General features: G+C 55.6%; 1 protein-coding gene across 2 annotated transcripts; it reads right to left on the bottom strand.

Annotated features, from left to right (window-relative positions):
- Positions 1-1,248: 1,248 nt before the first annotated feature.
- TKFC (triokinase and FMN cyclase) lies at positions 1,249-13,288 on the bottom strand. 2 transcript variants are annotated; one of them, XM_015248388.3, is made up of 18 exons: positions 13,159-13,288; positions 11,690-11,805; positions 9,071-9,260; positions 7,993-8,103; positions 7,737-7,918; positions 6,418-6,496; positions 6,029-6,118; positions 5,369-5,403; positions 5,210-5,294; positions 5,029-5,118; positions 4,359-4,475; positions 3,902-4,021; positions 3,591-3,728; positions 2,728-2,834; positions 2,519-2,622; positions 2,349-2,382; positions 2,154-2,243; positions 1,249-1,794 (listed from the first exon to the last, which is right to left on the bottom strand). In XM_015248388.3, exons 2-18 carry the CDS (start codon positions 11,690-11,692, stop codon positions 1,633-1,635), a joined length of 1,737 nt encoding a protein of 578 aa, XP_015103874.1. In that variant the 5' UTR covers positions 11,693-11,805; positions 13,159-13,288; the 3' UTR covers positions 1,249-1,632. The 2 variants fall into 2 exon arrangements, with proteins under 2 accessions (XP_015103874.1, XP_006214946.1); XM_006214884.3 differs by having other exon boundaries at positions 12,953-13,252.
- Positions 13,289-13,323: the final 35 nt, after the last annotated feature.

Below are 13,323 nucleotides of genomic sequence, written 5' to 3'. Positions count from 1 at the left end.
GTCTTTGCTGAAGTGACACTGGTTAAATGAACTCTGGGGCAACCTGCATAAGCCTCAGGATAGTTCTGACCCTTAGACCTGGGAAGGGCAAACCAGAAAGCCCCCAAAATCCATAGGGTTGTCTTCCTGGAATTGCATGTGACTCTTAGTATGTGTGGGTGTCCTGAACAGTGAATGGCTCTTGAGCACTTGGTTATCTTATGGGGAAGGAAATGTTTCCTATTTTATAATCTGGAACACAACTCAAAAAGATTAGTGACTTGCCAAAGGTCACCCAACCAGGAAGTGGCAGAGTTGGGATCCACAGGCCAGGTGTCTGATGTCAGCATTTCCTTCCTAGCTGCTGGTTGTGTGCATCTGGGCACACGGCTAACCATGTCTTGTGGTTAGGGACTCGTGGTGTGGGTGACAGACAAGGACCCGGGCAGAGAAAGAGAAGTCCAGGGGTTGAAGCCTGCAGCCAAGTTTGGGCAGAATAAGTGATGGCCCCCTTCCCAATGTGACCTGCTGTAGACGCCACCTGGTGGTGGAGCAGATGACCTGGAAGGAGCTGGACGCAGACACCAGCAATCACAGTAACTCCCAGTGAGGAAGCACCTAGACTGTGCCGGGGACTTTGTCAGTTCATTTGACTCCTTTCTGCATCCACATGAGATGGGCACCATTCTGAATTTATAGATTCTAAAAGGCTAAATAATAAGCCTGAGTTTTCGTAGCTAGTTTGAAGCAGAAAGAGGATTAAAAGTCACAGCTGTGTCTGAAGTGAGTCCATGTTGGTGCCTCTAACTGCTCCCTAGCACCAGGTTTGGGCCAGGCGTGCACTGCGCCGTCTCCACCGTGTACCCCGCAGACTCAGCAGCCCCTCCCGGCCTCCCGGGGGCCATCGGTGATTGCTCTAGAGGCCCGGGCTGGCCTGGGCGCAGTTTCTGTTCTACCACCGAGCCTTAGAATGTGCTGATTTCTTTTCCTTCTGGTGACCCACCTGCCCATTTGATTCCTAAAGAATCAGTATGTTCCGTTTAGTGCTGAGAAAAGCACGCCATCAGGTGTGGGGTGTGTATTGGAAGGACAGGAAGGGGGATCCCAGTGGAGTCGGCCCAGCTGCACAGACCCTGCCTTTGGGTTTCAGGTGGTGGGAGGTGGGAGATGATCATTTCAGCCAGGGGCACGGGTCTTAGTCCCTGGGGCATTAGTGCACCCACTTGTTCACACGCTTGGCTAAAGGTCCCTCAGAGGCAGCAGCAGCTCTTCTGCTTCAGTGTGGTTTATTAGCTTCCTTTTTCACACCGGCTGAGTTCAGGTGCAGAAGGCCTCTCACAGGGAGTCTTGGTATGCGTGGATGTCCTTAACAGTTCTAGGCTGGGCTGCCACCCAGGGGAGGGGAGAGCCTCCTCACAGAAGCCCAGAGTTGGCTGGGGACAGAGCCGAGTGACAGTAGGACTTAACCCTCCCTGAAGAGGGAGAGGGCAGCGACCCACTCTGGGCCTGCAGTTTCTACAATGGAGTAATTCTGGAAGCTTCAGAGGGAAGGCCCTGAGGGCGAGAGGTGGGGGAGGGTGACTAAGAAGCCAGAAATCAGTGACAGTGGTTGCTGAGCACAGCAGTGAGAGGCCCTGAGGCCCTGGGAGGCATTCATGCACCCTGGCCCTGCAGGGCTTCCAGGACAGCTCGAAGAATGGCAGCAGCTGCCACCGCCCCGGGGTCTGGCTGGTCTAGCCGCGCGGAGCTGATGTAGCTGGCTCTTCCAGCTCCAGCTTCCATGTTCCTGGTGGCTTCCGCTGCAGCTTCTGCACTCTGAGGGGTGGGGTGTGGGAGCAGGTTAAAGAAGAGGGTACCAGGCTTCCTTCCCACCATGGACCCCAGACCCTCCTGTCCCACTCTGCCAGGACCCTCTGCACTGTCACCAGGGTGGAAGAGGTCACCTCCCGCCCACTTCTAGCAGGGCAAGGGGCCACCATTTACTGAAGGCCTGCTGTGTCCCAGACCCTGTGCTGGGGCTCTGTCTCCTCAGCCCCATAGCAGCCCTCAGACACAGGTACTGCCCTCCATCTTTAGAGGAGGAACCTGCGGTACAGGAAGGATGTTAACTTGGAGATGGGAGCCTAGTGGCTCCAGGTCTGTATCCCTGGCTGGCTGGGCCCAGCCTCACTCACCTTGACTGCCTTGGTCAGGATTTGGAACAGATTAGCCCCTGGGCTCTTCCAGGCTTGAAGCTCCTGTCCTGCTGCCCACAGAGAATCCAGCTGGACAAGGTGAGGGAGATAGGGGCTGATAACAGGCCCTGCCACGGAGGGTGGCCTTCAGGGCTTCTATGCTCAAAAGGGGGAAGGGCTGGGCCAAATACACACCATAGTCCTGTCCCCAGGGGCAGCCTTTCCATACCTGGCAGGGAAGAGAACAGACAAGGCTCACTGCAGGGAATCACTTGGGGGGTCGGGGGAGGGCCTGGCTGGGAGCAGGGGACCTCAACCCCCTCCCCAAGCCCACCCCTGGTCTAAGGCACAGGGCTCTGGCTCACTTCTGCATGGCCTCCAGGCCAGCGTCCATGGCTGCAGACCAGGCTGGGAGATCAGTCTTGGCCTTGAGTGGCTGAGCTGCCGCAGTCAGGAACAGGCCATAGAGCTGAGGAGGACCAGAGTGTTGAGCACATGGGGTTGGCCTGGGCCTCCACCAACCCGGGGCCCCTCCGTGTCAGCCATCCACCCCCAGGGGTCTGCCAGCACTCACTGCCCCAGAGGAACCTCCCATCTTCTCTAGTAGCAGGAGGGACAATTTGGAGAGTAGCTGGGTGGGACTGGCAGGGGGTGGGCCCTCCTTCAGCCAGCCCTGAATTGCTGCAGGCAGAGATGGCGAGGTATTCAGAGACCCTCCCTCCCATCTGCCTGCACCCCAACCAAGAACCCAGGCCTCCCTGCCAGGCAGAAGGAATGGGCACTGGGAGAGGCTGAGGGAACCAGCATGAAGACATTCCCATGGCTCCCTTTCTATGTCCTGCGTCCAGTCTGGAGAGGGGTGGGAAACGGTCACTGACTGGGACCTTGGTGGTCACCACCAGGTGAAGCCTCCTTGTTTCTCTGCTTCATTTTTTCATCTTTTACTGATTTACCTTGATGGTTTGTCTCTCCTACAGGAACATAAGCCATGAGGGCAGTGATTTTAATCTGCTCTGCTCACTATTGTATCCATGGAGTCAAGGCAGCACTTGACCCGTGGTCAGTACTCAATAAATTTTTCTTGACTGAATGATGCTGGATAATTAAGAGCTTTTCCCTAGTCTGGGTAAGCTGAGAAAAACAAGAACAACAGAATGAGCTTCCCTTGAATCTACGTTATTATTCACTGTAAAAGATTACATTTTACTCTGCGATAACAACCTTCCTACATTTGTAGTGTTAGGACGATCTTTTTTTTTATGAAAATAGGTGAAGAAGTGCTAGGTTTTGAGAACAAACTCTCTTGGCAAAATAAAAGTTGCCAACCCCATGTAAGCACCCTAGATGTTTTTGCAATTGCTTTGGTTCATAAAAAAATCTCGGGATCAACAAGCCATACCATACCCTCTCCCGCCCCAGGCAGGCCCTGGCACTAACCTCTGGCAGCGCGGCTGTGGGTGGTGCCACAGTCCCCATCGCCAGCAGCTCGGTCCAGGGCGTTCAGATGCTCCTCCAGGCCCAGGAGGGTGGTGCACACCCGCTCGAGCACAAGCACCATCTGCTTTGAGTCTGTGCCTGGAGAACGAGGACAGTGGGGAAGAGGCCTGCCTGGCCCTTCTCATAACCGAACTTGACCCGTGTGGGAGGCATGGGTGCCAGGGCCCCTGCACACCCCTCTGCACACCCTGAACCCTTTGGGCCTCAGGCCAAAGCCCTGGGCCACCCTCCCCAACAGCGCGGCTTGGTACCTCCTGTAGCAGTGGAGTCAGGGGCCTCCAGGGGCTCGGTGGGGGCGGCTCGGATCCGCGTCCGCCCAGTCACGGAGACCCTGGCCATGTTAGGCCAGGCTGATGCAGTGGTGTCAGCATCTAGGGACAGCAGGGTGACTCTCTTAGAGACAGGCTGGCTGGCCAGGGATCAGGTGGGGCTTGGACTCCAACCTGGTAGCCCAGTTCTCCTCATCTCAACAAGCAAGAACTGAGTGCCCACCGTGTACAAGGGAAGGGGGAGGGTCCCTGAGGGGATCCTAGTACCAACTCCTCCAGAATCAAGTCAGAGCTGGAGATGGTTGGGGACACCAGAAAGGGCCTCTCCACAGGGTCCTGATTGTCCTAGTCAGTCCTGATGGGGTCTCTCCAAGTTCCTTTTGGCTCCTTCCAGCTCCAGGGAACCCTAGCTTGGCTGACCCCAGCTTCTGGGTCTCACCTATCAGTTTCAGGAGGGGCTCATCCACCAGCAGAAGGGTGAGAGAAATGCCAGGCATCTCCAGGGCTGACATGAAGGTGCCCACCAGGGCACGAGCAATCTTCACCCCACGGCCCTCTGCAACACCACAGCACGGAAGTGTGTGAGGAAAGGAGGGACGGACGGGTACCTTCCCCCAGAGCATCAGAGAAAGAAACAGAATAAGAGAAAAATAAAGACTTTGGGAGCTGAGGCCCTGAGATTCAGTAGGGAGATGGTCAGATTTCCTCAGGACATCCCTCAATGATGCCCTGAATGACCACATTCCCTGGAGGTGTCCCATCTATTGGGGCAGATGAGTAATTACAAGTCTCACTTGACTGGGTTCTTACTAGGTCCCAGGTACCACGGTGTTTTATATATGTTTAATCTCATTTAATCCTCACAACAAGCCCATAAGGCAGGTACTGTTTTTATCCCCCTCCCTCCTTTATAGACATGGAAACAGGCTTAAGGCACCCTGCAAGTAGGTAGCAGAGTGACCATCTAACTCGGGCTTGACTGACTGCACAGCCCATGCCCTGGACCATCACAAGACCTTATCTCAGCTGCTTTTCTCATGTCCAGCTTCAAAGGGCAGGTAGGAATAAGCTCTGGGGGTCAGGAGGTCCCCTTCCAGAGTGGGGCTCACCCAGAGAGTGGACAGCAGCATCGGCTATGATGCCCAGTTCCAGGAATGACAGGCCACCCAGGTTGTTGACCATCAGCACCACGGAGGAGCCTGTGGACAGACACGGCAACAGGTGAGGCTCTCTGGGCCCCCTTCCCAGAGTAGGGGAAAGGCTGGGAGACAGACAGTGACAGCTCCTCACCGGACTGCACAGGTACGTGGGACACGTTGGAGGAGTTCGTCATGTGGTCGAGCATGATCGCCACGATCTTGTCGGCCGTCGCCATCTGTCAGACGGAGTGGAAGTAAGTGCGTCGGAGGCCTAGGTCTTTGGCCAGCCTGGGCCAGGGAGTCCACCTACCTTTATCCGGCGCACGCCAGCCTCCCCGTGGATCCCTGTAGGTAGACACTGTCATTACTGACCTGCTCACGGCCTGGGGACTCACTCAGCGTGTCCTGGTCAAGGATTTACTAAGTGCTTGGCACTAGACCAGGCACTGTGTACGTGGGGAGTCAGGGCGAACGGACAAAATAATGAAAGAAACACGGTCTCCGCTCCCTGGGAGCTATGGCTTGCTGGTGGAGACAGCTGGGACTTAACATTTAACTAGTCAAGTAGCTTTAACTAGAGGCAGTCACAGCCAGGCCACGTGACGCTTCTGCCCATCACTTTGGAAGCATGGGGGAGAAAGAGAGAAAGCTTTGCAGCTGGGCTGGCCTCTGAATGGCTTTTGAAAGAAGGGCTGCATCTTGGCAGGGGCAGGAGACCCAGGAATGGTGCAAGCAAAACCAAGGAGGAGGGCAGGGCCTTGTGTGGCCAGAGCCCTGGGTGTGGAGGGCAAAGCTGGCAGAAATCAGGCAGGTTGGGCCAGAAGGGCCTCACGTGCTCACTTAAAAATAATAAGAGCCCCCCAGGCAACGGCTCCACGTGAGCAGAGAGGACCAGGTAGTGGATCCAGGGCAGAAGATGTGGGCAAAACCCAGGAGGCAGGCATGGCGGGATGGGAGGCCACGAGCTTACCCAGACCCAGCTCCACCTCATCAGCTGAGAGCTCAAAGGTCGGTTTGGAACCAGGGACGCTGCAGGAGGCCAAGCTCACTCCCAGGGTTCCTGAGAGAAATGAGGTATGACGGGTGACCACTCTGCTCTTGGCGTCAGGCCGGGTGGCAGCAATGCCTCGGAAGCCTCTTCACTAAGACTGGCTGCCATCTCTTCATCTCAGGGATGCAAGAGAACCCGGTTCTGGGACCTGAGGTCACCAGGCCTCAGGAGCTCCCTCAGGGAGACCCTCCCACAGCTGCAGGGCAGTGACCTGGAAGGCCTCCTGTGCTGTTACGGAGAGCCTGCTCCTAGTCCAAGGTTGGCCACAACCTCCCCACCCTCTTCCCGATCCCCGGGCCAGCACTCACCCATGGCCTTGGCGACCACGCTCACCCGATTTGTGATCTCCTCCAGCCCCACACCTGCCTCAGCCAGGGCACCTGCCACCTGTGCCCACACAGAGATAGGCCCCCAGAGGGAAGGAGTCACTGTACCACGAGTGGGTAGAAGGCAGGCTGGGGCTGAGTTTCTAGTTGTGAACAGAGAATCTCTTAGTACCGCCACATCAACCTAGCCTGCCAGATTTAGGGCACCTGCCAGGGATCTTAAGGAATCCCAGAGCCAGAGGAACTTTACAAATGGAGAACCGGGCCCTGAGAGGGGAGGTGACTTGTCCAGTTGGTGGCTAGTTTCCCAGTTCCTAGAGTTCTTTCTCCATGGTATATACACTGTGGCTCACCCACCACCCACCCACTTTTGGCCAAGTATCTAGTACTTGCTAAAAAGGGAAAAAAATGGTGACGAAGTCATGGAGGAACTCAGTCTGGGGAGGGACTGGGGAAGCAGAAGTTTGTATGGACAAACTGAACATTTCACGTGAGATGGCACATCCGATGAGGGAGTTCATGAGAGGGTATTGTGGGAGGACTACGGAGGGGCTCCTAGCCAGCTCGGCGTGGTGGGAGGGAAAAACCTCCCAGAAGGAGAGACATCAGAGGTGGGCCTCCACAGAACAGTAGGAGTTATCCAGGCCAAAGAGGGGTTGGACAGGGAGAGAATTTTCAAGGCCATTGATTCAGTAGCACCAAAGCCCCAAAGGTGACCCACAGCCCAGTGGTACAGAGAACTGGTGTCAATGGACCGTGAGGGGTTCGCAGGGATGATGGGAGAAGAACATGGGAAGTCAGGGAGGAGGGGCAAGTGAGTGGTGGGTGCCTGACCCAGGAGCCTGGGCTGACTCCAGGAACCCTGGAGGGCTTTCAGCAGGCGACCCACCTGGTCAGATACACATTTTTTAAAGACATCTCTGGGGTAGCGTAGCGAAGAGACTGGGGTGGGGGTGGGTACAGGAAGCAGGCAGGGGAGGCCGCTGAGGAGGCAGCCACATGGGCACCAGCAGACAGCACTGAAGCGAGACAGACAGGAAGGGCAGGGCTTGGAGGAAGATGTGTGTTTAAAAGGGGCAACGGTCAAGAGTTGGGAGGGAAGGGAAGGGTCTGGGAGAATGAATGTCTGTATCCTGGCTTAGGTAGCCATGGGGATGGTGGGCCTTCCTGGATCAGGGAGCACTGGGGAGGGAGTGCCTCCTTGGGGCATGGGCTGGCTGGAAAGCTCTAGGCACCAAGTGCTGCCTGGAGAGAGAGGGCTGGGACGGGTTGGCCAGTGTGTCCTGGTAGGGGACTCTCACCTTGTGTATGAGCACGGTGCCACAGAGCCCCCGCCTGCCTGCCTTCTTCAGAACGGTGAAGGCGCTGTCATCCCCAACGACCACCATCTCCACAGGGATGCCCTCCGCCCGGGCCTGCTCCCTGGCCAGGCCGAAGTTGAGCCGATCCCCAGTGTAGTTCTTCACGATGAGGAGGGTCCCCACTGCAGGAGCAGCCGGCGGGGCCCCATCAGTGCCTGCCGTCCCCACCACAGCCCCACCTGCACGCCAGGCTTACCTGTGCCCACCTGGGTCACTGCCCTGATGGCCGCCAGGATGCTGCCCACTGCCGGGGAGGTGAACACGGCTCCCGCAATGACCCCCGTCAGCATCCCCTTCCCTATGAAGCCTGAGAGATGGAGAGAGGTGGGCAGAGGAGGCCGGGTGGGGAGCTGTGCCTGCAGTCCCCGGGGCTTCCCACACTGCTGGGCTTTGTGGTTCGGTGAGCCCTACTGTGTGCCTGGTGCTACAAGAGCACCCGGGTCACTCTCCGCAGAGCTTTCATGTCCTCGGAGAGCCATTCCCTGGCCTCCCAAACAAAGCAGTCACTCACCCCACCTGCAGTGACTTGCTGCTCCTTTACCCTGCTCTCCTGTCCTCACTACCTCACTTACATGCTCTGGAATGATCTCTTTCACTTACGTGTTTACCTGGTTACTGTCTTCTCCCTGGAGAAGAATAGAAGCTCCATGAGGGCAGGTACCTTGTCTGTCTGGTTCACTGTTGCGCCTCTAGTGGCCAGAATAGTGCCAGGCACACAAGAGGTGCTTACTGATATTTGCTGAATGGATAGATGGATTTGCTAATGGGAGTCAGGAAAGATACAGAGGATACAAAGCCTGGTCTCTGTCCCTTAGGAGTGCTCAGGGAGAGCTCACATGCCTGGCACTGAACAATCCAGAAAACAATCCAGGACTGTCCATGTTGGATGTGAGAATGCAGAGTGGGAATTCAGAAGAGGGATACTGCTCTAGGCTGGAAAAGTCAGGAAGGCTTCACGGAGAAGGGCACGACAGGCAAGCTGGGCCTGGAAGGCCAGAAGGATTGATGGAATCACTGACTCTCAGAGTTGGAAGGACCTGAGAGATCATTTTGTCCAAAATTGTGCTTTTATAGGTGTAGACGCAGAGGCACAGAGAGAGGCTGTGACTGGCCCTAGATCATAGCCCAAGTGAGTGGGAGAGCTAGAGCTTGAACCGGGCTCCTGACTGTGGGCTGGGCTCTGTCCTGAACCTCTTAATAGCACTGAAGATCTGTCAGGACACCCTGTCCATTCTGCCTGGTGCCCACTGTCACTTCTGGCCCACGGTACTCACCGGCATGGGCAGGCTCATGGCCAGAGCCCCCGCCCGACAGAAGTGCCACCTGGCCCTTGAGACTGTCCAGGTCAGAGCGGAGGGCCACACGGTGGCCCTGCAGGAGCTGCAAGTTGGGGTTGCAGGCCACCAGGCCAGCAAGGGCGTCATCGGCACAGCCTGCCACCGAGTTCACCAGCTTCTTGGAAGTCTGTGGAAGAGGAGTGGGAGGTGGTTCCACATGTGGTAGGGACACCCCCATCCCGCCCAGTCGCATTGCTACGGCTAAGAACCCTATCCTACGCCCACCTGGGAGCTCCAGGGACACAGTGGTTCCTTGAGTTAGGGATCATTATATTAGGTGGATATTTCTGTGACTTCTAATTTGTGACTTATTCAATGACTAGTTCATGAAGTGTTTTGGACTATAGCTTATATTTTTCCTGAAAAATGGCTTCAATACAAAGAAAATGGGGGAACTGGAGTCCTGAATATAATTTAAAAAATAATAAAATTGGGGCCCAAGAGCTTTCTGTCAAAGGAGAAACCCCAGGCTGAGGCTCTTCTGCTAGGGGAGGGGGCCAGACAGGCCTCACACCCATCTGCTGTTCCGACTGGGCTATGATGCAGGGCAAACACTTCCTGAGCCTCATGATGTGCCAGGCCCAGTGCTAGACACTTCGTGTAAAGAGAGAACAGAACACTGGTCCTGCCTCCATGGAAACACAAAGACTTCCAAATGCTGTGGGAAGTGCTACCCAAGAGGAATGCGCGAGTGCCAGGGGGCACAGGGAGGGGGGACCCCAGCTTCCTTAATGGATCCTGGAAGGGTCCGTGAAGGGTAAGTAGGAGCTGGGTAGGTAAAAGGGAGTGAGAGGCATGGGGAGAGGGAAAGGGAGAGATTTCCAGGCAGAACGAGAGTAAACGCTGAGGTCTGGAGGTGTGAAACAGTATGGTGGCCAGGCCGGGAAGTGAGTTAGAAAGACTGGAGCAATCAGTCACATGATCACCAGGGAGCAATGGGCAGGGCCTCAAACCAAAGGAGGAACTTGGCCATGGGGAGCCTCAGGTGGGAGAGCTGTGGGCAGGCTGGCCTGAGAGTTACAGCTAGCTGACAAAGCTGGGGGTGGGGGGCAGCAGAGGGAAGCAGCGCAAGGGTTGGGGGTGGGAGGCTAGCTTGGGTTCTGCAGTCATGGGCACTTAGGCTCAAATTCCACATCCACCTCTCATTGGCTGTGAGAACTCAGTGAGGATACCTCACTGTTCTGAGCTTTAAGTATTCCTCTGCCAAATGCGGATTTAATAAATTAGAGTATATGCCTGTTATATACTAAAAATTGAATCAAAGGGAGCTACTCCCTACTTCAAGCAAGCTCTGAAAAGCCGAGACTAGCTGAACAAGGTTTGCAGGCAGTGTGCAGCTCCTGCCTTTACCCAAAGAGAGTGAAACTGGTGCCCAATAAGGTCCGCGAGGGCTGGGCTCCCAGTGCCGCCTGGTGGCCAAAGGCCGCCTGCAGCTGAGACTTCCCCAAGGCTCCTCTCTGAAGCCTGCCAGCACCCGGTTCCTTCCTGCAAACTTTGGCCTTTTCTGGGTCTGGCAGGGGCCAGAACAGTGACTGAGAGCCAGGTCTCATTCTCACTGCTTTTAAGCACATCTCATTCAATCTTCCAACAACCCTACGGAAGGAAACCAAGTCACAGTTAAATGACTTTGCCCAAGGTCACACAGTCAGCATGTGTCCAGGTCTAGCTAGCTCCAAAGCTGGTTCCATTTTGGCCTCATCATGCTGCTTTCCCTAGGGGCTGAAGGGAGACTGAGGTCTTGCCCCAGGAAAGGCACGGGATTGTGGCTCTCAGAAACTGCCAGGGACTGTAATATGCAATGAATTTGTGAACTGGTCTCAATTCCAAGCAGTCTCCAGTGTCACCACCCTTCAAGAATGTGCCCCCTTGCCACCCTTGACAGTCTGTCCTGTTTGGGATTTGCAACCATTCCCAAACTAGAGCCAGAGGAGGGCTTGGGGACCAGGGCCACCTCTGTTTCCTTGTGGCCTGAGGGGATGGAAAAAGAAAGTAAAGTTGACTAGGTAACTATGTGAGGCCCCTAGGACTTTGATCTGATCAGCACCTCACTGCTTAATCTGCGTTATATTGCACATGAGGACAGAGGCTCAGAGAGGTCAAGTCTTTGGTAAAATGTCACACAGCTGGTTGGTGATAGGCTGAAATTTGAACCCAGGTCTGCCTGGGCACATGCTGAGCCTCCCACAGTATAAATCCCACTAGCCCACACATGCCCAAGGCTCAGGAAGAGGCACCAGGTTCTTCCTTATAACTCCTGTGACTGGTACTATCTGTTACAGAATAGGTAGCTGTTAATGTCTGAATCAAAATGCATGACCCAGAGCAGGGACAGATGGGCCCTGGAGGGACTCAGAGGCTGCAGCCAGGCCTGGCTTGGCCCAGCTGAGAAATGAAGGGAAGTCAGGCCTTGAGAGGCAGGATGACCCTCTCTTAACCTCAGGAGGCAGCAGCATCTCTTGGTCAGGGAGCAAGGAACTCCAGCATGTCCAGGGCTAGCACTCCTACTGCCTTAAGACCATGGTGCCCTTTCTCTGCCCTGGCTCCCATGGGACTCACCATGGTGGGGAGGCTCTGCAGGAAGCTGAGCTCACACTTTCCCACTGAGCTGCCGGAGGATAGGCGATCCTGTGGATGCTACTGGGCCTGAGCACAATGAACGTGGCAAGCAGTACCTGCAGAAGGAGGTAACAGCATGAGCTGCTGAAGCACTCAAGCCAAGGCACAATCATGCTTCCAGGGCCCTAGTAATTAGGGAGCTGCTCCAGACTTTGATCCAAGTCCAAACTCTAGAACGTGGGCTGGGGATGGAGAAGAGCATGGGGCTGACCAAGTTTCAGGCCTACACCTGGCAGCCAGAACACTGATCAATTTGTGTTGGGCACAGGGCTGCCTTACACTCAGTAGTGCCCACCTTATCACCAAGGTGCAAAACTACCTACAGAGTAACTTCATCTATTACACGGGCATCACATGCAGCAAATGTGTTCATAAAGATCTTCACACATTTGCTCGTGTTGCTGCTGGCACCACACCAGGAAGGAGGCAGCAGAGTCTGTGACTCCATTTTGTTTCTGGGAAACTGACCCAGAGAATCCTAGTGATGTGTCCAAGGCCAATTGGTAGGGACCAGAACTCAAACTCACATTCAGTCTTTCTGCAAAGCCTGTGTTCTTTCTATTGATAACTCAAAGCCTCCAAAGTCAAACCAGAAAGTCCCTGGTTTGGGAAACCACACATGTAAACCACAATGATATTTTAGTCCCCTTCAGTTCAGCCAGGTTCAGAGGTGTCTCACCGTCATCCAGGGTCTTGGGCTCACAGCATGTGTCTGCCATGGGAAAAATCTATGCCTGTCTCAGCACCTAGCTCTACCCCTGACTTACTGGGGGATCTTAGGTAAACGAATTCCCCTGTGCCTCAGCTTTCTCCTCTGTAAAATGGGTTGCCTCCTCTGTGGTCTTGCGGACGGGTGCTCCAAGCCACTCTGCTCTCTTAGTACTCCTTGCAGGGCCTGTCAGCTGCTTGGAAGTTGCAGGGCTCAGTGACTGCTTTCCCAGGTCACTAAGGTTCTCACTAGGAAAATTCTGGTGTTCTGCTTGAGGTCAGAATTTACACAGCCACGGGGGCACTAAAAATGCTGGGCAAGTGGCCTCCTGGGCCCACTGAATACAGCGCGAAGGCGCGAGGTGGGCGTCCAAGTGCCTCCACCCTCCCCCTCCACCCGCCAGATGAGGCGGGGTGATTGGTCATTCTAGGGTCAGGGCAGGGTACCGGCTGGGTTAGAGGTACGGGGAGGGCTAGGCGGAGGGAGGTACGGACCTTGGTTCTAGTCTGGGAGGTGCACAAATTGATGTTGTCTTCCTCCCCTCTCTAGGCCTCTGCAATACCTTCCCGTTCCAAGAGAACAGCCCCGTGGGCTCCTGGAGCAAGGAACCGGGAGTGGACAGTCTGGGGAAGGGCGAGGGGCGCGGACTGGGGATGAGGTCGGCGGCTCAGCTCCGAGGCAGGAGGGGGTGTCGGTGTACCTCCACTGCTCGGTTACGCCTGCATCAGCCACCTCGCTAACCGCCGCTGCCTCCCAAAGGCCCCGCAACGGGGAGCCCTCATCCGGGTACTCCAGGCGCGATAGGGGTGGGCGGAGCCTTAAGGGGGCGGGGCCTCTTTTGGTTGGCCGCCTCCGGCTCCTTGAG

Source organism: Vicugna pacos, chromosome 10 (genome assembly GCF_048564905.1).
Source record: "Vicugna pacos chromosome 10, VicPac4, whole genome shotgun sequence".
In the NCBI taxonomy this organism is placed as follows: domain Eukaryota; kingdom Metazoa; phylum Chordata; class Mammalia; order Artiodactyla; family Camelidae; genus Vicugna; species Vicugna pacos.
Note: the sequence above shows the minus strand (reverse complement) of the source record. Positions and strands in the feature narration are given on the sequence as shown.